This window comes from Pseudogymnoascus destructans, assembly GCF_001641265.1.
Source record: "Pseudogymnoascus destructans isolate 20631-21 unplaced genomic scaffold scaffold_10, whole genome shotgun sequence".
Taxonomy (NCBI): Eukaryota; Fungi; Ascomycota; class Leotiomycetes; order Thelebolales; family Thelebolaceae; genus Pseudogymnoascus; species Pseudogymnoascus destructans.
This window is the reverse complement of record NW_020167529.1, coordinates 974,153-997,362: the sequence shown is the minus strand read 5'-3', so window position 1 is coordinate 997,362 and position 23,210 is coordinate 974,153. Positions and strand designations below refer to the sequence as shown.

The window sequence follows — 23,210 nt, the reverse complement described above, 5'->3', positions numbered from 1 at the left end:
TGTATTCTAAAACCCATTGATTGTGTATCATCGGAGTTTTGCAGAATACGCATGAATCATCCGTACCTGCTGAAGAACAAGCGCCAGGAAACACTCATGCAAACAATTAAAGATTTTGCAGCCTATGTCAAAAGACGATGGAATTGTGAAATAAAGATCTTTAAGTTGGATGGTGAGGCAGGACTTGGAAAGGAATGGGAAAACTGGGTCGCAGATGAAGGATACGAAGTCCAAGTTTCACCACCGCACACAGCAGAGCCAAATGGAGGCATCGAAAGATCTGGCCGCACAATAATCACCCGCTCTCGTGCATTAAAGGAAACAGCAAACCTTCCGATGGAGCTCTGGCCGGAGATGTTCAAAACTGCTGGGTACCTCATCAACTGATCACCCACAGCAGTGCTTAACTATGAAACCCCATATGGACGATTATTAAAGCTCCTTAATATTCAAACAGAGAACATTAAGCCTCTGTTGTCGCATGTTCGCATATACGGGTGTCGAGCATATGCCCTCATCCAAAACCGCCCAAAATTAGACAGACTTGAGAAGAGTGCACAAATTGGTTATTTGGTGGGATACAACTCTACGAACATTTTTCGCATCTGGGTACCGACACTCAAAAAGGTAATTACAACAAGAGATGTTACCTTCAATGAAAATAAGATGTTTGATCCACAATACACTCCTGTCGCAACACCAGCTGAAATCCAAGAAGCGGTAGAAGTCATCGAGCTGCCTGAGTTGGACAATCAGTCCATCGATGACCACGAAGATGAGCAACAGCCATATCAACCTGCAGATGTCACTACAAACCAACACGTGGAGCCACTGCAGGGTGAGCCAAAACATAGTGGAGAAAAATCTCAACAAGATAATTTCTCGGGGGGTGATAATACTCACTTACGGACTCCGGAAATGACCCCAGAACGAACTGATGATAGTGTGCGAAGACATGATGTCTATTCAGCCACCATCCAACATCCAAACTCAGGCGAAAGTGTACACACAGCATTTATAGTTGGTATGACCTTTAACAAGCAAAGGGTCCATCGCACAGCGTTGCCTGCAGCCCCAAAATACTGGGACCAGCTCGAAAGCCACCCACATCGGATCGGCTTCAAAACAGCAGCTGAGAAGGAAATAAATGACCTTCGAAGACAGGGTACCTTTACATCTGTTCGAGATGAACAAACACATGCATTTGTAATACCTCTTATGTGGGTATTTACATACAAGTTTGACAATAGTGGCTTCCTTGTAAAATACAAGGCTCGACTTGTCGTGAGAGGAGATCTACAGCGATACTCTATCCACGATGAAACATATGCAGCGACACTAGCATCGCGGACTTTCCGTGCACTCATGGCAATCACAGCCTACTTCGACCTCGACACTGATCAAATGGATGCGATCAATGCATTCACAAATAGTCGCATTGACGAAGAAGTGTATGTGCGCTGCGCAGATGGATATAAAGAACAAGGGATGTGCTGGAAACTCAACCGCGCCCTTTACGGATTACGACAGTCACCACTACTTTGGTTTCGTGACTTCTCAGAGACGTTAACATCTCTAGGTCTCACACAAGTTCCTGAAGCACAGTGTCTGTTCGTGTCCGACACCATAATAGTCTTCTTTTATGTCGACGACATCTGTATCCTCAGCCACCCAAGACATAAGCGTGAAGCAATAGACTTCCATACAAAACTCATGGAGGCATACGAGTTCCGGGAAATAGGGGAACTAAATTGGTTCCTCGGAATTAGAATTGTACGAGACCGCACTCAGCGCAAACTTTGGATGTGTCAAGATTCATATATTGAAAAGATTATTGCATCTTACAAGGTCACACAAACAAGGATGCCGCGGACACCAATGATCACAGTCGAACTTACCCCATACAATGGGCAAGCAACAAAACAAGAGATTCATCTCTATCAACGGAAGATTGGGTCAGTGAACTATGCCGCAGTCGTGACTAGACCTGACATAGCCCGCACAACACAAAAACTAGCAGAGTTTCTCATCAACCCCGGACCAGACCACCATGCTCTATTTGCAAGGCACGAAGAATTATGCACTTCAATATGGACCAAACATTGACGAACCACGCTTCCAATGTTCAAATGATGCCTCATATGCAGATTGTGAGGAAACACGAAGCACAGAAGGCTATCTGTTTACACTCTTTGGCGGCGCCATTGACTGGCGATGCACAAAGCAGAAAACTGTGTCAACTTCGACAACAGAAGCTGAGCTCCTTGCGCTCTCTCACTGCGCAAAACAACTGTACTGGTGGCAGCGATTCTTCTCTATGAGGAACTGCACGAAGAATATACCCTACAATGTGACAACCTGCAAACTGTACGGCTCCTACTCAAGGAATCGCCCAAGCTCGTCACGAAGCTGAAGCACATCGACGTGCACTCCCACTGGCTACGACAAGAAGTTGAACACCAGAAGATTCATATCAACTGGATCACGACACATGAAATGCCTGCTGATGGATTTACAAAAGCACTCTCTCGACAGAAGCATGAAGATTTCATCAAGCATCTCAACTTGGTCGACATCAGTCGTCTACTGTAGATGACACCTTACAAAACCCGACCGGTACACATACAACACAAAAACCCAAGGAACACCAAAGTTCCACCACAACACCGAAGAAGTCGTCAAACTCCAATTATGTGTTCTACAGGTTATGAAAAGCGACAAAACTTCAATTAACACTCATTCATTTAATTAGTCTTTTCTTTTAAGTTACTATTATTATTATTATTTATATAAACTGTAACACCTGGGGGGGTGTGTTATAATATACAGGGGCTACAGTAAGCGACCACAGGTAGAACCACAGAAAAACTCTGCCCTTACGGCTGAAGGCCTCGAAGGGAGAAGAAAATTTACTCAACAGTGTGAGATCTTAACAGCTCACGTGATATCGTGATATCGATCGTCCCCAGATTGGCGAGCTAAACGCGTCCATTTGATGTGAAGGCGGGGGCATGAACACGACACCAATGTCAGTATAGCTTCACCAGCGAGCCTTTATAACTCGGGAAATTATGCGACAGCGAACTAGACCTGCCGGAAAGGCGTATATACAAATATGTCGCATATAGCCAGCGCGGCGGCCGTCGAGTATGAGATCTCAGCCGATGATGGCAATGCTCTCCAAGCAGATAAATATATCCAAGGTACAGAACCCCATACATACCTCATGGCACTAAATCTCACGTGAATAGGCGTCATAAACATCTCTGATGGATCAGAAACTGAAGACGAAAACAACGCGCCAGCGACCGACGCCAAGCAAGCGCGCCTCAAAGGCAAGCGCAAAGTTGGGCAGAAAGTTGAGTGGTCGGACGACGAATCCGAGAATGCATACGAGAAGTTCAAGAATCGAGCGTCTACGAAGCGGAAAAAGACCGCTGCAACGAGGAAAAAGGCGGCCTCTAGGCTACAAAATGCTGTCGTGGGACGCCGACAGACCAAGCTGGATGGCGGGGGATCGAAACCGGCGGCAGCCGAAGAGGATTCCGATTTCGATATGATGCAGGATTCGCTGCCGGAATATTTGAAGACCCGACGGAAGCAGTTTGATGCAAATAAAGCGAAAATGCGGAAAGCAGGACTTCAGTTACCCCCGGATTACGACGACATCGAGTTTTCAGATGATGGGAGGCTGCTGAAGCTGCAAGAGCGCCCGGATTTCTCGGCGGATATCAAAGCTTCAAGGGAATATAAGGACATACAACTCCCTCAATCATCGGGAATAATCCCAGCCCCCATTTCACAGTACCTCCGAGACTACCAAGTCCAAGGCGTCGCATTTCTCCACGAGATCTTCGTCTACCAGAAAGGCGGAATCCTTGGTGACGACATGGGATTAGGCAAAACTGTGCAGGTAGCCGCCTTTCTCGCAGCTGCATTCGGTAAAACTGGTGACGAACGAGACTTCAAGCGGATGCGCAAGATGCGGAGGGCTATGGACCGCCGGTGGTATCCTCGGGTTCTGATCGTATGCCCTGGAACTCTGATTGAAAACTGGAAGCAAGAATTGGGTCGTTGGGGTTATTGGCATGTCGACTCGTATCACGGATCTGGGAAAGAAGATGCATTCCAAGCCGCAAAAGCGGGACGGCTGGAGATTCTCATAACCACCTATACGACGTACAAGATGAACAAAAGCCAGCTAAATTTGATCGAGTGGGATTGTGTGGTCGCGGATGAATGCCACATCCTTAAGGAGAGGACATCTGAAACTACGCAAGCTATGAATGAGGTCAACGCGTTATGTCGGATTGGTCTTACGGGCACAGCAATACAAAATAAATACGAGGAGCTATGGACGCTTCTCAACTGGACCAATCCTGGCCGGTAGGTATCCGTCAAGTCATAAACGCTAACCATAGCAAACCATAGCTGACTTCTCCAGATTTGGGCCCCTCTCGACCTGGAAATCCAGTATCTGTCTCCCCCTCGCTGTCGGCCAATCCCACGATGCCAGCATCCAACAGCTCAGCATCGCGCGCAAGACGGCCAAGAAGCTTGTCGAGAACCTACTACCGCAATTTTTCCTCCGCCGCATGAAATCTCTCATCGCGCACCAGTTGCCCAAGAAATCCGACCGTGTCGTTTTCTGCCCCCTCACCACCGCCCAGCGCGACGCCTACGAGCGCTTCCTCGACGGCGACTTCGTCGACCTTGTCAAGCGCTCAGCAGACCCGTGCGAGTGCATGTCTGGCAAGAAGAGGGGCTGGTGCTGTCATGCCACGCTGCCAGGGTCGGGGATTAAGTGGCAGGCTCTAGTGTTTCCTGTTATTGCCACGCTGCAAAAGCTGTCGAACCACCTGGCGCTGTTGATTCCTTCGTCGACCGATCCACAGGAAAAACAAACGCGAGATTTGGATTTCCTACAGACTATGGTGCCAGATCGCTGGGAAGATTTGTATAACCACCGAGACTCTCTCTTCAATCTGTCGAATCCGGAGTTCTGCGGTAAGTGGCGGGTATTGAAGAGGCTTCTACGGTTTTGGCACGGGAATGGGGATAAAGTGCTCGTGTTTAGCCATTCGGTCAAGTTGCTCAAGATGCTACAGCATTTATTTCACAATACGGCTTATAACGTGTCATTCCTCGATGGTAGCCTCGGCTATGAGGACCGTCAGAGGGTCGTTGATGACTTCAACTCTGATCCAAGACAGTTCGTGTTTCTCATCTCTACAAAGGCAGGCGGGGTTGGGCTTAACATCGCTTCGGCAAACAAGGTCGTCATCTTCGATCCCAACTGGAACCCATCTTACGACCTACAAGCACAAGATCGTGCCTACCGAATTGGCCAGACCCGCGACGTGGAGGTGTTCCGCCTTATCAGCGCCGGCACGGTAGAAGAGATCGTCTATGCTCGGCAGATCTACAAGCAGCAACAAGCCAACATCGGCTACAACGCGTCGCTGGAACGCCGCTACTTCAAGGGCGTGCAGAACCAAAAAGGCCAGAAGGGTGAGATCTTCGGCCTCGCCAACCTCCTCGCCTTTCACTCCGACGAGGTCGTCCTCCGCGACATCGTCAATAAGACCAACGTCGCTGAAGCCAAGGCCGGCGTAGGTCTTATCGACATCGAAGTCAACGACGCGGACGCCGCTGTGGACGACGATATCCCCTTTGATGAAACTGACATGGGCGAAGATGCCGCGCTGAGCCAGCTCCTGGACAAAATCATCAGCGACTTCGATGCCGCCGACAGCAAGCCCAAATCCACGGCGCGCAGGCTTAAACGAGAGGTTGATGCCATCTCCGCCATCCTGGCGAGCGCAGGTGTCGAATATACGCATGAAAACTCGGAGGTTGTGGGTTCGAGCAAGGTCGAAGAGCGACTCAGTCGCCGCGCCGAGGCCGCAATCCCCAACTCCCTCGCCGGGGAGAGGCGGCTCTTTGAAGACGACGGTGACCATGGCGGCCACCACGACCGCTCTTTTTCCTCTGATGGCCGCCAGTCCCGCAAATACGTATTCCGACCCCCTCCCGCTGCGCTGAAGCGACAGTTCTGCACAATGGCGCGCACGTTTGGATTTGACAGTGCCACATCGTTTGCGCTCGTGGTAGAGGGGTGGACAACTGAGCAGCGGCGGGGGAGTCTAGAGAGGTTCTATCACCTGCGGAGGGAGAAGATGGAGGCGGATGAGGAGGCAGATAGACTGAGAGGGCTGATGGAGAGGGGCTGGAGGGTGAGAGAGGAGCGGGAGAAGACGGAGAGAGAGGGGGGCTTAGAGCGAGTCGCTGAGGATACGGAGGATGGGGAGGAAGGTGCGGCGATGGATGTCGATTGGGAAGGTGCGCTGAACAAGAGGGAAGGCGCGACTAAAGACACCCATAAAGCGTACATGCAAGGCGAAATGGAAGGGGCGATCAACGAGTGCGATAAAGCAAGCACGCGAATGTTGAAGGAAGGTGCGTCTAAGGCAATCGATGAGGCAGGAACGACGAACGACGAGACAGAACGACTAGGCGAGATTCTCCACCGGCCAACGTCGCATAAACATGCGCGTAGTGTCCCTGGCGAGGCTGGCGAGAGTGAGAAGATGCAGGGAATAGGAGGAGAACTGGACTCGACCACGTCTAGCGAGGATGAGGATGATCAGCTTTAGGCGCGTAGTCTGTATATAAGAGTGGACGTGGGAGTTTCAATGGCTGGGATTAGGACGTGGAGTTCGGATGATACCCCCCTGATATGTAAGGAAGGATTTTAGGATTTTAGTGATTTATGATGGGGATTTTTCGTTTCAGACAGTATAAATGGAAGGTGCGATTTGGCGACTGATTGTTTCGTTTCGCGGCTTCATTCGGCTTCTCCTGTCTTGCCACGGTGATTCAACAGATATCATAAGCTAGTGTTTCGAGTATAGGCACAATGCCTCATGTTTGCCTGTCCGTCTCTCCACACGAACTGCCATATCTCTCGCGAACGGGCGCATCCCACGCACGCCCCCGCGAATGCAGGAGCGTGCACTCGACCCGTGATATTTGTGATACGCGATCGACACGAGTCCCCCATCAGCCATTGTGTACCCCAGTCCCACCCCTTGCATCTAGTAGACACACACACTGTCTTGTGCTAACGGTCGTACCTGTCTATTTGAGGCGGTGGAGCGGAGAAAATCAACACCGAGCCATTCAATGGGGATTGGGAATATGCTGTACCGGACTTCGGCCAGGTCACAGTTCAATTCCTTGCGTCCACAGATAGCCACAATTCGCGGCTAACTTGGAGTATTCCCTCATCCCTCCCAGATCCCATCCAATTTCCCCATAAGTCCCTCCTTCGGCGTCTGCCAAGCGCCACTCTTGGGAGCACCACTACGGCGCGATCGCCGACTGCCGCCCCGCCATAAAGTAAGGGAATGACGGCACCAGCCACCGCTAAGGACCGCTAAAACGACGCCGTCTCCGCGAACTTAAAGGCATGGGTCCACTGTTTATGGAGGACCTCGGTGCGAGGCCCACTGCCGTGCAAACAGCTAACCGGTTCAGTGAATGTCCGAGTCGCATCGCAGTGATGGGCCCACGGCCATGTTTCAGCAGCGGCGGCATCGGCCTGCTGTTTTGGTGCTGACGGAACGGCTCCTGCCCTGTACGTTGCTGGGTGCGACGGTGCTTTTGTCAATGTCCTATCGAAGGCCGATCTTCAGGAACAGCGCGCGTTCATCAGGATCCTGGTGGATCCATCATCGTCGATGGCATTGCCTGGTTGAGCGGGTGGCGACGCACTACCAGGCACCTTGTGGGTTAACAAACAAAATAAGTGGAATTAGTGGAATTTGTGGGATAAATGGAATTCAGAAGGTGGAAATATATGGGATAACTGGAATAAAATGGGTAAAGAGATAGGCAATAGGTGCACTACGATACACTACCGCTGCACAACTTTTTCCCTTTCTACCTTTGTGTCCCCTTAAAGCACTTTGTTTACCTCACACATTCTTGTCTCACTCTCACTCTTTCTCTCTGCATACCATCGACAGATACATTACTTCTTCTAATGCCCTCTTTTGCTATTACTTTTTGAGAACAACCTCAACTACTACACTCTTTATTTGTTCCATCGTTTTCAGCTTTTACAAAACACAATCCGCAGACATGAAGGTCATCATCGCTTCCACTCTCACCCTCGGCCTCGCCACGGCCCTCATGCCCCGCGCCCCCTCTGCGCCTCCTGGATACTGCTGCTTCACCCTCACTGCTGCCAACCCATCACTAGGCTCCGACATTGTGGAGGAGGACACCATCGGCCAGAACCGTGTCTTCAGCAACTACCCTGACGGCGCATACTGCATCAACCCCGCCGATGAAGGCAAGCTCTACGACTCCCTCGGACACACTTGTATCATCTCCCATACCACCCAGCGCTTCCAGTGCACCCAGGGCATCCGCTCGCAGAACAAGTTCGTCGTTAGCGGCAACGGCGACTTCTTCGTCGACGAGAGCAACGACTTCTGGGCTTGCCCATCGCAGGGACCTGGCAACGAGGGCGGATACGAGATTTTTGCGGAGACCAAGGAGGATACCACCGGCTGCGTGCCCATCACCATGGCCAGCACCGGGGACAAGTGCGCCCCTCCCGCCGGCCCCATTGGCACCGCCCTAGGCTCGACCGGCACCACCGTCCCTGCGTCTCCATTGCCCACCGGCGCCAAGTTCGGCCACGCCGCGTACCGAGCTTTCAACAACAAGAAGATCATCGATGGCCTAGAGGGTTTAGTTGGCACCGGAACTAGCACCGCAGCCCTGGCCCCAACCACCACCGGCACCCCCCAGAAGTGCGCCCAGACCCTCACTCCTGGCTCTTTCGTCGAGCCTAAGTTGATCGTCCCGGTCTCTCGTGAGGATGCAGGACACCCATACGGTGATATCGCCTCCCCCATCATCACGCCCTCGAACAACACCCTCTTCGCCTTCACCACCCCGGCTTCCTGGACCGGCACCTGCTCGCTCCTCTTCACCTTCCCCTACGCTTCTGAGACCGCCAACCCGGGCGCCTACCACTTCTCTGGAATCGAGGAGGAGAAGGCTGGCAGCGGTGGACTCAACTTCGACCACGTCGAGGCGGATATCGACGCCGACGAGACCTGGTGGACCAAGCCGGAGCTCAAGGAGACCTACGGCAAGACCGAGATTATCCCTGGAAACAGCTACACCATTGCCACATTCCCTTGCAAGGGCGGAGAGAATCTCGTCTACGACGTCAGCAGTGTCGCCGGCGTCGAGCTAGAGTTTGAGCAGAACGCTCAGGCAAGCCCAATCGGCCTGTGGGTTACCAAGTGTTAAATACTGTTACTGCCTACCCAAAAATTTCGCGCGCGCTATCACTGCGTGTGCGTTAAAAGCTGAGCGTCAGCGCCCATGTATAGATTGCAGCGCGCTGTACCGTACTGAGTAGAGATCCTACCAAACCTAGTTTTTGTGTTTTTTCTCACAGGACACCGCCACTACACATTGGACAGTACGATTGTACGTACTGCTAGAAGACGAAACAGAATGTTGTTCAGGACACCGCCACCACCGCTACAGGACACCACTGCAGATTGGATTGGATTGGATTAATTCATAGGCTGTCCCTAGTGAATTGGATCCCACATTGCATAGCCCAGAGGTGACTGTTGCCTACCAGCTGCCTAGTAGGCAGCTGGTGGTATTAGGCAGCTACTACAATTATAAATAGCTGTTCCTGCATTCATAGATGCTTTGAATATCATCACACTTGTATCCTCAGTTCAGAGCTTCAACTTAGTGGCAGCTACGCAGAGTACATCTATAAATGCACCGCCACTAAAGAGTGGACACTGTCTTTGCAGTGCTGCAAGAAACTAAAATAAGGACAGAACAGATACTGTACATATACTGGGAAACGAGAAATTGATTTGATACATTCAGAGGCCGTCCCATTCTAGTGAGTTGAAGCTCTGAACTGATGATATAAGTGCAGATACAGCTATTTATTGTAATCGCTGCCCAATACCAACTGGCTGGTGCGCAGCTGGTAGGTAGCAGTCTTGTACTGTAAGATTCGTATCTCGTGGCGTCCTACCGAACTTGCTACTGCGTTGGCGCTGTTTGTGCTAGATTGGACTGAGTCGTTCCAGCAGTTACTAGGTGGATTATTTCAGAAACCAATCGTTGAATTGAGATAAAGGTCCAGGCTGGAGTTGTGGAGCTGTATTTTCCTCGTCTCTCGTGGTATACGCTTAAGTTTCTTCGAGCATACTTTACTCTCTTTATGTGTGTGCGTAGCGCAGATGCTCCTTTAAAATCACTGCCGCCACAGTACATGCATGTTCTCATACATTGAGCGATTGTTAGCTCAGCGTTGTGTCTTGGCCAGTCGTTGTAGATTGTTGGAAGGACCGGAATACAGAGACCTCAAACAAATTGTATGGTGTCTCCGTCCGGTAGACCGTGGTGCTTCCATACATGTCGAAGTAAGAGCTGTGCTGTAGCTTCTGCAGTAGTCCCTTCTTGCCCAGCGAAACGCGGAATGAAATGTCTTTCTTTCATCAACCTGCATGCAACAACCAATATAGGATTGTTCCCTTCACAGACTGGTAATCCTGTCACGAAATCCATTGTGTCATACTGACATTCGTTGCACTCAGTTTGCTATCAAACTCAAGAGCAAACTTAGAAATCTCCTCCTCAAACCTACAAGTCACTATACATATTTTGGCTTGTCACACCAACAACAAGAGCAATACTACTCAACAATTGCTACAACCCTCTATGATTCATTACACGTCATTGCTCCTTAGTTACTGGGCCAATATGACCACATAGCATATCTCTACAACCCTCTATGATTCATTACATGACATCACTCCTTAGTTACTGGGCTAATACTACACATGACATATCTCTATCAACTAGAGGCCTAGGAACATGAACGATAGCTCCAAAAGCTTCTACAACCGTCTATGATTCATTACACGTCATCGCTCCTTAGTTACCCACAAGATTGCTTAAGTTATGACATAATCTGTCTATAGGGGTTCTCTGACCTTGGACCTCCTTTCACTTCCTATATGCTAGGAACCTAGGAGATGGTTCTATGGGATTCTCTTACATTGACTACAGTTACCAAGCCTGGTTAGTCATAGAAAGTCTTGGAAAATGAGAGAACTACACTCCTTTAGCATAAATAGGATTGCCCTTTCCTTAAGAAAGGGCAAGCAGACAATACAGTAAATCGACTATCACATACTTCCACGTCTTTTCCAAGCTTCCAAGCATTGATCTTGTTACTCCTTGTTTCTGAAAAGTCAGTGAGGTGCTAACCTCTGACTTATCCCTGAGTTCTCAGACTCAACATTTGTTACAACTTGTCTAAACCACTCCACTATATCATACACCTGATTGCTGCGTTGTGGAATAGTCTAAGCTACGACCCTTTGGCTCTTTTTCCTAAGACAGTGTGTTGTCTTAGTAAAATCATCCCTTCCTTGGGTGGCTAGATTCTCACATCTGGTGCACCCACCATTACACCTTGTCTGCTTCAAGCTTCAACTATTTCTATAGCAGCACTTCGATACTACAATGGAGGACGACCAAGCTCCTACAACTACTGCTGAACAGCAGATGCAACAACTGTTTGCCTTTATACAAAATATAGCAAACAAACTTGAGAATTTGGAAAACACCTTTCAAGCCAACACTTCAGCAACACAATATTCAACTCAGACACATCATACAGAGCTTCCCACAGCTCCTCTGGCTATGTCGGGTACCCCAGGTGCACTTCCTAAAGTGCAAACACCAGATTTATACCATGGAGACAGGAGGAAGTTGAAGGGATTTCTTATGCAACTGGACATCTACTTCACCCTCAGGCCTCATCAGTTCACCTCAGACATTCAGAAGATCTATTTCGCTGCCAGCTATATCATCAAGTCTGACAGCTTTCTCTATAAGCATTTGAAGTGTTGTAGGGTGTTCTTCTTTGCTGAGTTCATCCTTAATAGAGCTCTTGAGCCCTTGGTAGTAAGTGAAGACTAAGGCTTCTTCATTCCTGTAAGGACACAGGGCACCCAGCACACAGTAATAGCATATGAGAGTGTGAGTCGGAGGCTAAACGGATGCTATCCTATAGGTCTACTACGAAGGATACAAAAAAGATGATGGGGAACCCCGTCAGTCGATTTTCTCAAGTATCCGAAACCCATCCGACTCGGTTCCAACTCGGTTAGGCCACCCAAATGATCACACGTGACCCCACGGCTACCCGGAGTCTACTCCCTAGAATGAGAGACGAGAAGGCATCCTTACAATTCCAAGTCAAGTGAGAAGTGATTCTCCTAAATTCTGTTGTATACTGAGCAGCAGAGGTCTTTTGACATAGCTTCTGTAGCTCTCTTTCTGCTGTAGCAGTTTCGTTGATGTCTCCAAAGTGTCATGACACTCCTTCGATATTTGTGTCACGACCCTTCGATTCGCTTTAGTCTCTAGTACTTATTTCACTATGTCATTCACTTCACCTGCTTCGCTCACTTCGCTCACTTCGCTTCACTTGCTGACCTAGATCAGCCCAAATGTTGACTACTGGCTTAGGCTCTCTTGTTATTGGCTTGCTGCACTAGGGCTCGCTTAGCTAGGGTTCAGTTAATTAGTGCCTTCGCTTATTTGGCACTAGGGATTTTTACTGTTATATAAGCACTTATTGCTCATGTCTCTTATTGATCTTTAGCTAGCAAATTATATACTACTTGGCCTTCTTGCAATTCCTCCTGCTTCGACTTACTTTGCATTCCCTTACTTCGAGTCGAACCACTTGGCCAACCTGTTAGTCTCACCACTTGACCCCTGTGGTATAAAGTATATGCTTTGGAGCCTGAACTACTATACCTTGTCCTACTGCTTCGAGTATCAAAGTCTTCACATTATACTTCGGATACTTCTGCAGACTTGAAGGTCAGCCTCGGTTCGAACTGTCCTTACACAAAGGTCCTGGTAAGTTCCTCTTGAAACTGGTCATAAGAGGTAATCAAAGGTGTAGTGGTATTTTGGTTGTTGCCACTAAGTCTTCTAAGATATGGCTCAAAGAAGTTGAATGCAGATCCACGGCTTTTTGAAAGAAGAACGGAGAAGAACCAAGACTGGCATCCAACAAGAAATTTCAACAATTACACCTCTACACCAACTGCTAAGGACTCAGCACCTGAACCTATGGACTTAGACGCCTCTATAAAGAGATCTACAGCAAATCCAGCACCTCAGCCTACAAGAAGCCCTCAAAAACTGAAAAGGGGTAAACTTACTCCTCAAGAAAGAAAACACAGAATGGACAACAACCTTTGTTTATACTGTGTCAAAGGGGGACACAGAATTCAGGAGTGCTATTCAGCACGGGGGAGTGCTGATTCAAAACATTTAGCAGCCTCAGACACAGTCACAGCTGCTATTCCTGAAAAACTTGAAAAATCCCTTGCAGGCACAACTTCAACTGAGACTACAACTTCTCCCCTAGACAACAAAGATGTGTCGATGGTGCTTTCTCAGAGTTTCACACACCTGTTAATCCCTATTTAACTCCAGTTCAAACAAAAGGGCTATGATAAACTCAGGGGCAACAGGCAACTTTATATCTCAAGACCTCATCTTGACACACCAGTTACCTACAATTCCCAAACGCACTCCAGAGTTGCTCCGAGTCATTGATGGAACTCCTATCAGTTCAGGTTCCATTACCTGCAACACCCCAGTACTCAAACTTGAGATTCCCCTAGGAAAATCAACATTTTCAGACACCATCTCTTTAGATGTTATACCAATGAAGTACCCAGTCATCCTAGGTCTTTCATGGCTTCAAAGGCATGATCCAACTATCAATTGGAAGCATTTATCGCTTGGGTTTAGCTCAAATCCTGAGCTCAATACTGAAAAAACCCTTCAAGCCTCAGTTACCCCTATTCAGGTCCAAGATTCAAACTTGTCCCAGATCAAGGATTTTGGCCAAACTATGGACGATATATCATCTCTGATATGGGTTAAACCTTTCCAACGTGTCCTAGAGATAGCAGCTACTTCAAATTTGGAGAAATCATCTCAGGAGGTCATTTTGCCTTTAGCATACCAAGACTACCAACACCTTTTTGACAAGGCAAAGGCATCAATTCTGCCAAAGCACCAGCCTTATAACCATGAGATACCACTCGCAGAAGGCTCAATGCCTCCCTACGGCCCTATCTACTCTCTATCTGAATTAGAGCTGAAAACTCTCAGAGAATACCTAGATGAGAACCTTAGTTCTGGCTTTATCAGACCTTATTCCTCACCAGCAGGAGCTCCCATTCTCTTTGTCAAGAAGAAAGATGGCTCCTTGCATCTCTGTGTTAATTATAGGGGCCTTAATGCAGTCACTGTTAAAAACAGATATGCTTTACCCCTTATCCCTGAGCTCATAGATAGGCTCTCTTCAGCAAGGATCTTTACCAAGTTAGATCTCAGGGGAGCTTATAACCTGATACGCATCAAGGAGGGTGATGAGTGGAAGACAGCATTCAGAACACGCTATAGTCATTTTGAATACCAGGTAATGCCTTTTGGGCTTGCCAATGCACCTGCTTCTTTCCAAGCTCTCATGAATGATATTCTAAGACCTTACTTGTATATCTTTGTTGTTGTCTACTTAGACGACATTCTTATATACTCTTTAGACACTAAAGAGCATGTTCTACATGTTAGACAGGTCTTAGAGAAGCTATCTCAAGCACAACTCTTTTGCAAACTTGAGAAATGTCTTTTCCATAACGTGCATGTATAACGAAAGTGCCAAACAAGCGAAAGTGCCAAAATCATGCGGTGACCACCCCCCCAACTAAATGTTAAATTCCTGCACAACAAAACATGCGCCATAAAAATGATGAAAGCAAATTAGTGCTAGCTATCCAAGCTATGCAAAGCGACCCAAATTTGCGCCTTCGAGTTGCAGCTAGGATCTATTCCGTAGACCACTGCAAGCTACGTCACCGTTTACAAGGCGTACCTTCACGACGCGATATCCAAGCCAACTTACGGAAATTAAGTAACCTAGAGGAATCAGTTCTTGTTCAGTATATACTTGACTTAGCTGCTAAAGGGTTCCCTCCTCAGTTGTCTATTGTTGAAGATATGGCTAATCGACTACTTGCAACACGCGACGCGCCACGCGTCGGGTCACGTTGGGCTTCAAACTTTGTTAAGCGCCATGTAGAGCTCCGGACACGCTTCCAGCGAAAATACGACTACCAGAGGGCTAAGTGCGAAGATCCAGAAGTCATTCGTGGCTGGTTTGAGCTTGTATGGAACACAATTCTAAAGTATGGCATCAACAATGCAGATATCTACAACTTTGATGAGACTGGGTTTATGATGGGCGTCATCTCAAGCGCAATGGTAGTAACGAGCTCAGATGGGCGGGCAAAGGCAAAAAAGGTGCAGCCTGGCAATCGGGAATGGGTTACAGTAATCCAAGGCGTTAGTTCTCAAGGTTGGGCAGTGCCGCCATTTGTCATTGTGGCAGGTAAAAACCACCTTGCATCTTGGTATGAGAATAGCGGATTTCCAGCAGATTGGGTAATCGCTGTTACTGCAAATGGCTGGACTACAAACGAGAGAGGTATGGATTGGATTCAGCATTTTGAGAAGCACACAAAGCCCCGGAGTGTTGGTGGTTATCGCTTGTTAGTCCTTGATGGTCATGAGAGCCACCACTCAGACAAGTTTGAGGAGGACTGCAAAGAACACAACATTATTACGCTTTGTATGCCTGCTCACTCTTCCCATATACTCCAACCACTTGATGTTGGCTGTTTTGGCCCATTAAAGAGAGCTTACGGTCGGCAAATTGAAGATATGATGCGGGCTCATATTATTCACATTACTAAGGATGACTTCTTTCCTGCCTTCCACGCTGCATTTAACATTGCAATGACAGAAAGCAATATTCAGGGAGGGTTCCGAGGTGCTGGGCTTCTTCCATTTAGCCCTGAGAGTGTAATATCTACACTTGACCTTAGGTTTAAGACGCCAACACCTCCAACCTCTCGCCCAAACACCGCTCAACCATGGGTTTCTCAGACACCAAATAACCCAACTGAAGCTGTATCACAGTCTACTTTCATTAAAAACTGAATTGCGCATCATCAAAATAGCTCTCCAACCTCAATCTATGCAGCTGTTGACCAGTTTACAAAGGGTGCATCGCAAATAATGCATCAATTAGCATTGTTAAAAGCAGAGAACCAAAACCTGCGACAGGCAAATGAAGTGCTAAGCAAGCGCCGGAGAGCTAAAAAAACATGACTACAGCAAGGAGGATCACTTAGTCAACAGGTAGCACAGGAGCTACAGGACGAGAGGGACGTTGTGCAGCAAGTAGAGCAAGAAATAAGGGCAAGTAGTGGTCGGAAGCCAAGGGAAGAAACCCATGCACGTCGCTGTGGCAAGTGTGGTGAGACTGGACACAATGCGCGCACTTATCAGATTGTAATAGACAGGTCTGAGGAAGAGGACTCTGAGTAGTTTTAATTAATTTATATTGTTGTGGTGGATTTATCGCAATTCTTATGGGGTAGTCGCGATATTTTGGCACTTTCGCTTGTTTTGGCACTTTCGTTATACATGCACGTTATGTCTCAAGTTGATTTCTTAGGACATAGAATTTCAACAGAAGACAAAAGCAGTACAAACGTGGCCTATTCCTTCCAGAATTAAAGAGGTTCAGTCTTTCCTTGGGTTTTCCAACTATTATGTAACGCTGACTTCTAAACGATAGAAGACACAGAGGTTCTCTTGCGTAAAGGTTTACTTATCAGAGGAGGCAGGGGATCAGACACAAAGGCTTCAAGTAACACGTTACTAGTATATAACAAATACTGTATTGAGTTGAGCACGAAGCTCCTATCTAAGGAAATACTATCTACTTATATAGTGGCGTCGTGCCTAGTGGACTCTTGGGAACTCACTCGAGTCCTCGGAGTCCTGGACTCTTAGGACTCTTCTCATCATCCTGCGAGTCCATCACGTGCCTAGTGGACTCCTGGGAACTCACTCGAGTCCTCGGAGTCCTGGACTCTTAGGACTCTTCTCATCATCCTGCGAGTCCGTCACGTGATACTTTCGGAACTACTATTCCCCGCTGCCCCTCCAGGTACCAGGGCCGGTCTCATGCGACCTCCCTCCTTCCTGTCCTGTAGTTGGCCAGCCTTCTTGTTCCGTCGTAACATATTACAGGAGGTTTATACCAAGATATACATCCTTGGCTTTACCCCTTACTCAATTACTTCACAAGGACACTTTGTATCACTGGGATAAGACACAGCAAGATGCTTTCGATGTTCTTAAAGGAGAATTCAAAGAAGGGAAAATGTTACTACACTTTAACCCCTTGAAACTTGCCACTCTTGAGACAGATGCCTCAGATTTTGCTATTTCTGGAATCTTATACCAAGCTCCCAAGGACAAACAAGAAGACCTATAGCCTGTGGCATTTTACTCAAGAAAGCTATCAGCAGCTGAACAAAACTATCCCATTACAGACAAGGAACTGCTTGCCATAGTATGTTCTCTAAAGCATTGGAGATGCTACCTTGAAGGGGCAAACTATCCTATCACTATTTACAGTGACCATTCAAATCTCTTGACCTTTACAACCACTAAACAGCTCAATCGACGACAAGCAAGGTGGTCTGAACAACTAGGAGGTTTTGACTTTGTTATAAAACATGTCTCAGGGGCCAAGAATCAAAGAGCAGATCTCCTCTCAAGAAGACATGACTACCAATATTCTGCTAAAACAAGCAATACAAAGGCCCTGCTAGACTCTACAAGCTTATAGCAGCATCTTTAAGCAACCCTCATACTACAGAGGACTTAGGGGTAAACTTATCCCCTCAAGACCAAGTTGCCCCCATTACGGCGGTGTGGACGGGATTCTGGTCTGGGCTGCCGTAAGGGTAACTAGTAGATCCTTGACCTCCTGTATCTGTGCTTCGATAGATAATCCCAGCTGGCATTTCCAATGGCCAGCTGGGATTATCTATCTATTAATTTGGCAAAGCCCTCGATGGCGCAATCATTGAAAGTGGCATGGGCCATTCGACTCGGGATTCTTCGGATGGCACAGCGGTCGTAGCTGCAGCAGTGGTTTGTCTGGTAGTCATTCTGGGCAGTTGACCGTCGTTGTCTTGGGGTATGTTTGATGTCAGCTTTTTCGACATATTGCCTCGGGTGTGTATCGGTACCGATACGAAAGAGCTTGACTTCCGGTAGCTAGTAGCTATCAACGCTCTTGTCCACAATTTCCTCTGTGCTAGGAGGGGGTTCTTAAGGATCTCGTATCCTATTTGGCGCCAACGTGTCAGCGACTTTACCAACTTGTTCTGAAGAATTAAACCCTGATCCACTGGCTGTCCGTGAGATCTCTGGAATCACGGCTATTTGAAGTCGTCAGGTCTCTTCTCCGAAACGTCACCGAGTCGCAGTTGATGGTGTAACGGTAGTTCTCCTGAGTCGTTCCGGTGTGGGATATTATTTAAGTATGGCCGTCCCTGGCAGGCATGATCTTTTTTGTATAATGTAAGGACACAGGGCACCCAGCTCACAGTAATAGCATATGAGAGTGCGAGTCAGAGGCTAAATGGATGCTATCCTATAGGTCTACTATGAAGGATACAAAAAAGATGAAGAGAGGAACCCCCGTTGGGTCAATCTCCTCAAGTACCCCTCAAGTACCCGAAACGGGTCCGACTCGGCTAACATGCCTTTACTCTTATCATGTGACCGTAACCTGCCCGACTCAGATCCTTTCCGTCACTGAGGGACAGGCATCCTTACAATACCAAGCACATGAGCAGGCGGTGTTAGAGTGTGTTGTAATAGTCACATGATATCACGTGATCTCCATAGAGTACGGATTATCGGTAAAGCCAAGTATAGGTTACATAGTTAGGAATACATACATTGATTACTCAACAGAGTGACTCATTGTGTCTTGGCATGGCGCTTAGCGGGATGGTCAGGTGACCGCTTACACATCAAAGCACGATGCACTGTGGGAAACGCGATCATCGTCGAGGAAGTGAAACCACAAATAAACACAGCGTGGCAAGGCGCGCTTGTGCTCCTGCCACCGCCAACATGATCTAAGCATCTCTCTATACGCCGAGCTCCATATACGAGGCTAATATACCATGAACATTCAACACGCTACGCCTCCAGAAAGCTTCACCAGCGCGCCATTGACCCCTCCCCCGACCGACGACAAGTCAACAAGTCCGGCATCGCGGATTATAAGGGAAATCAGGAATCAGCAGGAGGGCCGCAAATTAACGAGTATACCCTGGGCTAGCTACAACTTAGATGTGGAGGGATATGAGGACCTGTTGCTTCGGCTCCAAGTCGACGAGTCCCTATGTGGTTTTGCGCAACACAAACTACGGTATGGAGAGCCCAATCACATTCTCTCCTATCTTATCCTGTGTGTATGGCTAACACAAGCCTATTGTTTGCAGATACGATTATTTCCCCTCTGCTAATCGGTTTGTCCTTCGAATGCCCACCGCCTTGCATGAAACATTCATCGCGAACATTGTCGAGGAAATACAAATTCAATTGAAATCTATCCAAGGCCCGGCGGCATCGTTTGCAAAGAAGATCAGCTCTCGTGGCTCAACATCAATTAAATTTAGAGACGAAGAATACGGCAAGCACGATCCCGATGCACAGTTCCAGTACTTGGAAGCGCCATACCCAGGAGTCGTTATCGAGGTGTCATACTCGCAAAAACGAAAGGACCTAGCTCGCCTTGCTGATGACTACATTCTTGGGTCTGATAGCGACATTCGTGCTGTCGTGGGCTTAGATATCGAATATAGTGCGAATAAGGAGGCAACATTATCTGTCTGGCGGCCCAACATTGAGACGAATGATGCTGGAGAGAAAGAATTGGTTGCCCAGCAGACAATAACAAATCAGGTCTGCATCCCACAATCTACTTGTGGCACTAGCTTACCTTAAATAGGTTTTCCGCGACAGTGATGGAAAACCAAGCGTATCTCGCACAGGAGGCCTCCAACTTCGCCTACGAGACTTTACTACAGAGGATTTAGCTCAGCCAAACGGACGGCTACGGGATCCGATTTTTATCTCTGCTAACACCTTATGTTCTTTCCTTGAGAACGCAGAGCGTAATGCGTCTGTCGCTACGCAGCAGACGAGTATTATTACATCTGCGAAGCCTTGGGTGAGAAAGCGGCGCCGGGAACGTACGCCGCCAGAAGAGCTTAAACACAATGATGAAAAGAGATTTCGGGTGGACGAAAACAGAGCAGTAGATCAGGCGACAAAAGACGACTCCTCGTACAAGACTGGCTCTACCTCTGATACAGAAAGCAATTAACCCAGGGCGCGAATAAACTTGAGGAATACCTAAAGAATATCCTCGCTTGCCACAGTTCACCATTTTCACAGTCATTGCTATTGGCGTCAAAGATTGCAGTGGGGGGTCAAGATTGCAGTGGAGGAAGGCGAGAATGAAAATATGGCCGTTTGGCGGCTGTTGTGATCCGCAAGGCTTTTCATATATACCGTACGGTGAGAATCTACGGCACTATCCTATAATCGACTCAAATAAGTCCACTTTCTACCACCATCCGTGAGTTTAGCTCCACCGTACTAGATGGTAAAGTGAAATGGTCATACAGGTTCACCGAAATGTCGTTGCCGATGACGAAGTGCCGTCTTTGGAATATCCTCCTTCGCCAAGGCTCCCTCAGGGCATTATATGATCAGCAATCCAATTCCGATCTCGCAAGAAGAACAAGTTCGTGGAAACTTATGCTTCAGTGACGTCTGTCTTTTAGCAGAGACAGCCCATGCCCAGTCTTACAGCCAATTGTTTGCAGGCACCAGAGCAGCACATTTGAAACTACCGGCACACGTCTCACTACTGCCTTTGGGTAAATCTTTTGCTTCTCGCTGCAAAAGACCCGCCCCAACCTAAATGGCAACAATCCCGCATTACTCCTGCATACAAAGTATTGTGTGAGGCAGAAAACCAGGTGTACTCATTTCGTATCCAGAAATATTGAAGAGATTGCTGGCATTGGAGCTCAAGAGGGGCATCAGTCACACTTCTTGTATAGCAGCGTAACACATTTTTACTGGTTCTTGTGCTCCTATAAAAAAAACACTACCCCGTATATAATCCATGTTAATTTACGGCTGCACATTTAATTACCCCTTCAGCGGATCCCATACAACCGTCAGATTATACGTATCCCAAGCGCCAAGTTTTCCCCCACCTCCTCACGAGTAGACATTGCAGATACGTAAACGCGGCCCCTCACTAAATTGAGGGGCCGCGTATCCACCCAATTTCGAGCAGCAGTCTCCAGCGGTGAATATATTCTGTTTTCCTGCGCGGCTATCTTTTCTCCTCCAGTGATGAACGTATGCAAACTAATGCTCCACTATCTAGTTGAGCCAGAGCCGAACGCACCAAAATGCGCTCAAATTAACACACCCATGGGTGGTTGTTTTATTTTTACTAGGTGGCCAGTAAGATTGCAGAAAGAGCTCACATTCCTTTTTTTAATCCCAAATCCCGGCTGAGATCAAGTTGTTCTCTCCCTTAAAGGCTGCGACTAATTTGAAAGCTAGAAAATGGCCCTCGGGGTTGGAATGTAATGTTGTAACCGTATACCCCTGACAAGTTTGGAGCCTCAGTCATATCCCAGAGGCTGCTTCAGTGTAGGTTCGAAGAGGGGCGACAAATTGAGGGGTATCATCGGATGCATCCATTCACCAAGTTCGTAATCACCTCACCCAATGATCCCTGACTAACCACTTTATCGTTACCAGAAAATAGAGAGAAATGGTAATGTCATGGGCAAAGATAGCCGGTAGTCTAATTTGATGGCGGCCACCGGGTGAGCCTATAGATGGCTTCTCGGATGAAGGACGTATATAAACAGCGATGCTGGAGAAACAAATAGATATAGTGCAAACAGCGATTCTAGAGAAACAAACAATTCTAATCCGATATAGACCCGGTTAGTTAAGTTACTTCCACGATGAGGGCGTATCTAACCTATTTCATCGCTTGTGCTTGCCTCGCTAGAGGTTCTACTATTCACCCCCTCTATAACAACTCTTCGGCTGCTGCGAAGGTTGCTGCGAATGCTTCATCTGCCACACACTCCTCGGTGGGCATTAACTCCACTTATCTTGAAATGCAACTATGGATGGAACCTGGCTGTAAGCGAAATCCATGATGCCCTGCATAGTGCCTAACCGTTCTGAAGGTACAGGAGGTTCGAATACATACAAAAATATAACATCGTCATACAGCACATCGGCTATCAACTATTCCCGTAAACCTTATCTCAGCTTTAAAATCAATCGCCCTCTTCGCGGAAGAGAACAACTTGACCTCAGCACCAATGTTGGTGGGGGCCCACTCAATAATTCGACAAACTGGTGCGAGGTCTTCTTGCACTCATATTGGCCGTGGACTTCACCAGGTAAGGGAAGTGAAGAACATACAGACCTTCATGTTAATACAAAGACAGTGGGATGTGTTGATTTTAGTACATTTCGTTGCGTTCGGATCTGGCTCCACTAAAATTTAGTCACCACACACGTGAAAGATAAAGATGAACCATCGGAATCTTGCTGGAGGATTTGGGTGGGCTCAGCCGCAAGCTGGCCGCGATTCAATAAGTTCGGGGTTGCCACACAAATTAGCTGCCCATCCCAGAGGCGAACAGAATTATCACTAACGTGGTTTACCACCAAACGGAACATCCCACCAAATGAAACACTTTCCGATAGCATCGCAACCTCAAACCCAATTACTCCACCCTAACACATTAAAATTAACTACACTCAATTGAATTCTCTTCTCCTAATATCTCTTCAACCTCTTGACAGGTTCGTACATTATGCCCAGTCTTGCCGCACCTCCCACAGCGCCGCGAAGTCGATGGACCAGCCTCTACAGCACCCTCCTCATTTGACCTTTTCTGTCGTTTCAACCCTTTATCCTCTTTTTCAGCGATCAGTTTTTGAGCATCTTCTATAGTAAGTGACCCTCCATCTTGGACACGTGTACGCTTGGCTTTCCGACGCTTTGAAAGTGCTGTGTTGGCCTTTCGAAGGGTACGGACCTCCTCTTG

The 23,210-nt window shown here is 47.8% G+C and overlaps 4 protein-coding genes across 4 annotated transcripts; all 4 read left to right on the top strand.

Moving 5' to 3' along the window:
* The first annotated feature begins 580 nt into the window (after positions 1-580).
* On the top strand, positions 581-7,408 carry VC83_06267 (uncharacterized protein). Its single transcript, XM_024469870.1, has 3 exons — positions 581-3,203; positions 3,252-4,386; positions 4,445-7,408. Exons 1-3 carry the CDS (start codon positions 3,116-3,118, stop codon positions 6,654-6,656), a joined length of 3,435 nt encoding a protein of 1,144 aa, XP_024324061.1. The 5' UTR covers positions 581-3,115; the 3' UTR covers positions 6,657-7,408.
* Positions 7,409-7,908: 500 nt separating this feature from the next.
* VC83_06266 (uncharacterized protein) lies at positions 7,909-10,220 on the top strand. Its single transcript, XM_024469869.1, has one exon. The coding sequence runs from the start codon at positions 8,146-8,148 to the stop codon at positions 9,331-9,333; it is 1,188 nt and encodes a 395-aa protein (XP_024324246.1). The 5' UTR covers positions 7,909-8,145; the 3' UTR covers positions 9,334-10,220.
* Positions 10,221-11,592: 1,372 nt separating this feature from the next.
* VC83_06265 (uncharacterized protein) lies at positions 11,593-12,026 on the top strand (the record flags this gene model as incomplete). The annotated part of the gene is made up of 2 exons (XM_024469868.1): positions 11,593-11,945; positions 12,020-12,026. 2 exons carry the CDS (start codon positions 11,593-11,595, stop codon positions 12,024-12,026), a joined length of 360 nt encoding a protein of 119 aa, XP_024324247.1.
* Positions 12,027-19,024: 6,998 nt separating this feature from the next.
* VC83_06264 (uncharacterized protein) lies at positions 19,025-21,360 on the top strand. Its single transcript, XM_024469867.1, has 3 exons — positions 19,025-19,471; positions 19,545-20,007; positions 20,054-21,360. Exons 1-3 carry the CDS (start codon positions 19,224-19,226, stop codon positions 20,429-20,431), a joined length of 1,089 nt encoding a protein of 362 aa, XP_024324248.1. The 5' UTR covers positions 19,025-19,223; the 3' UTR covers positions 20,432-21,360.
* The last annotated feature ends 1,850 nt before the right edge of the window (positions 21,361-23,210 follow it).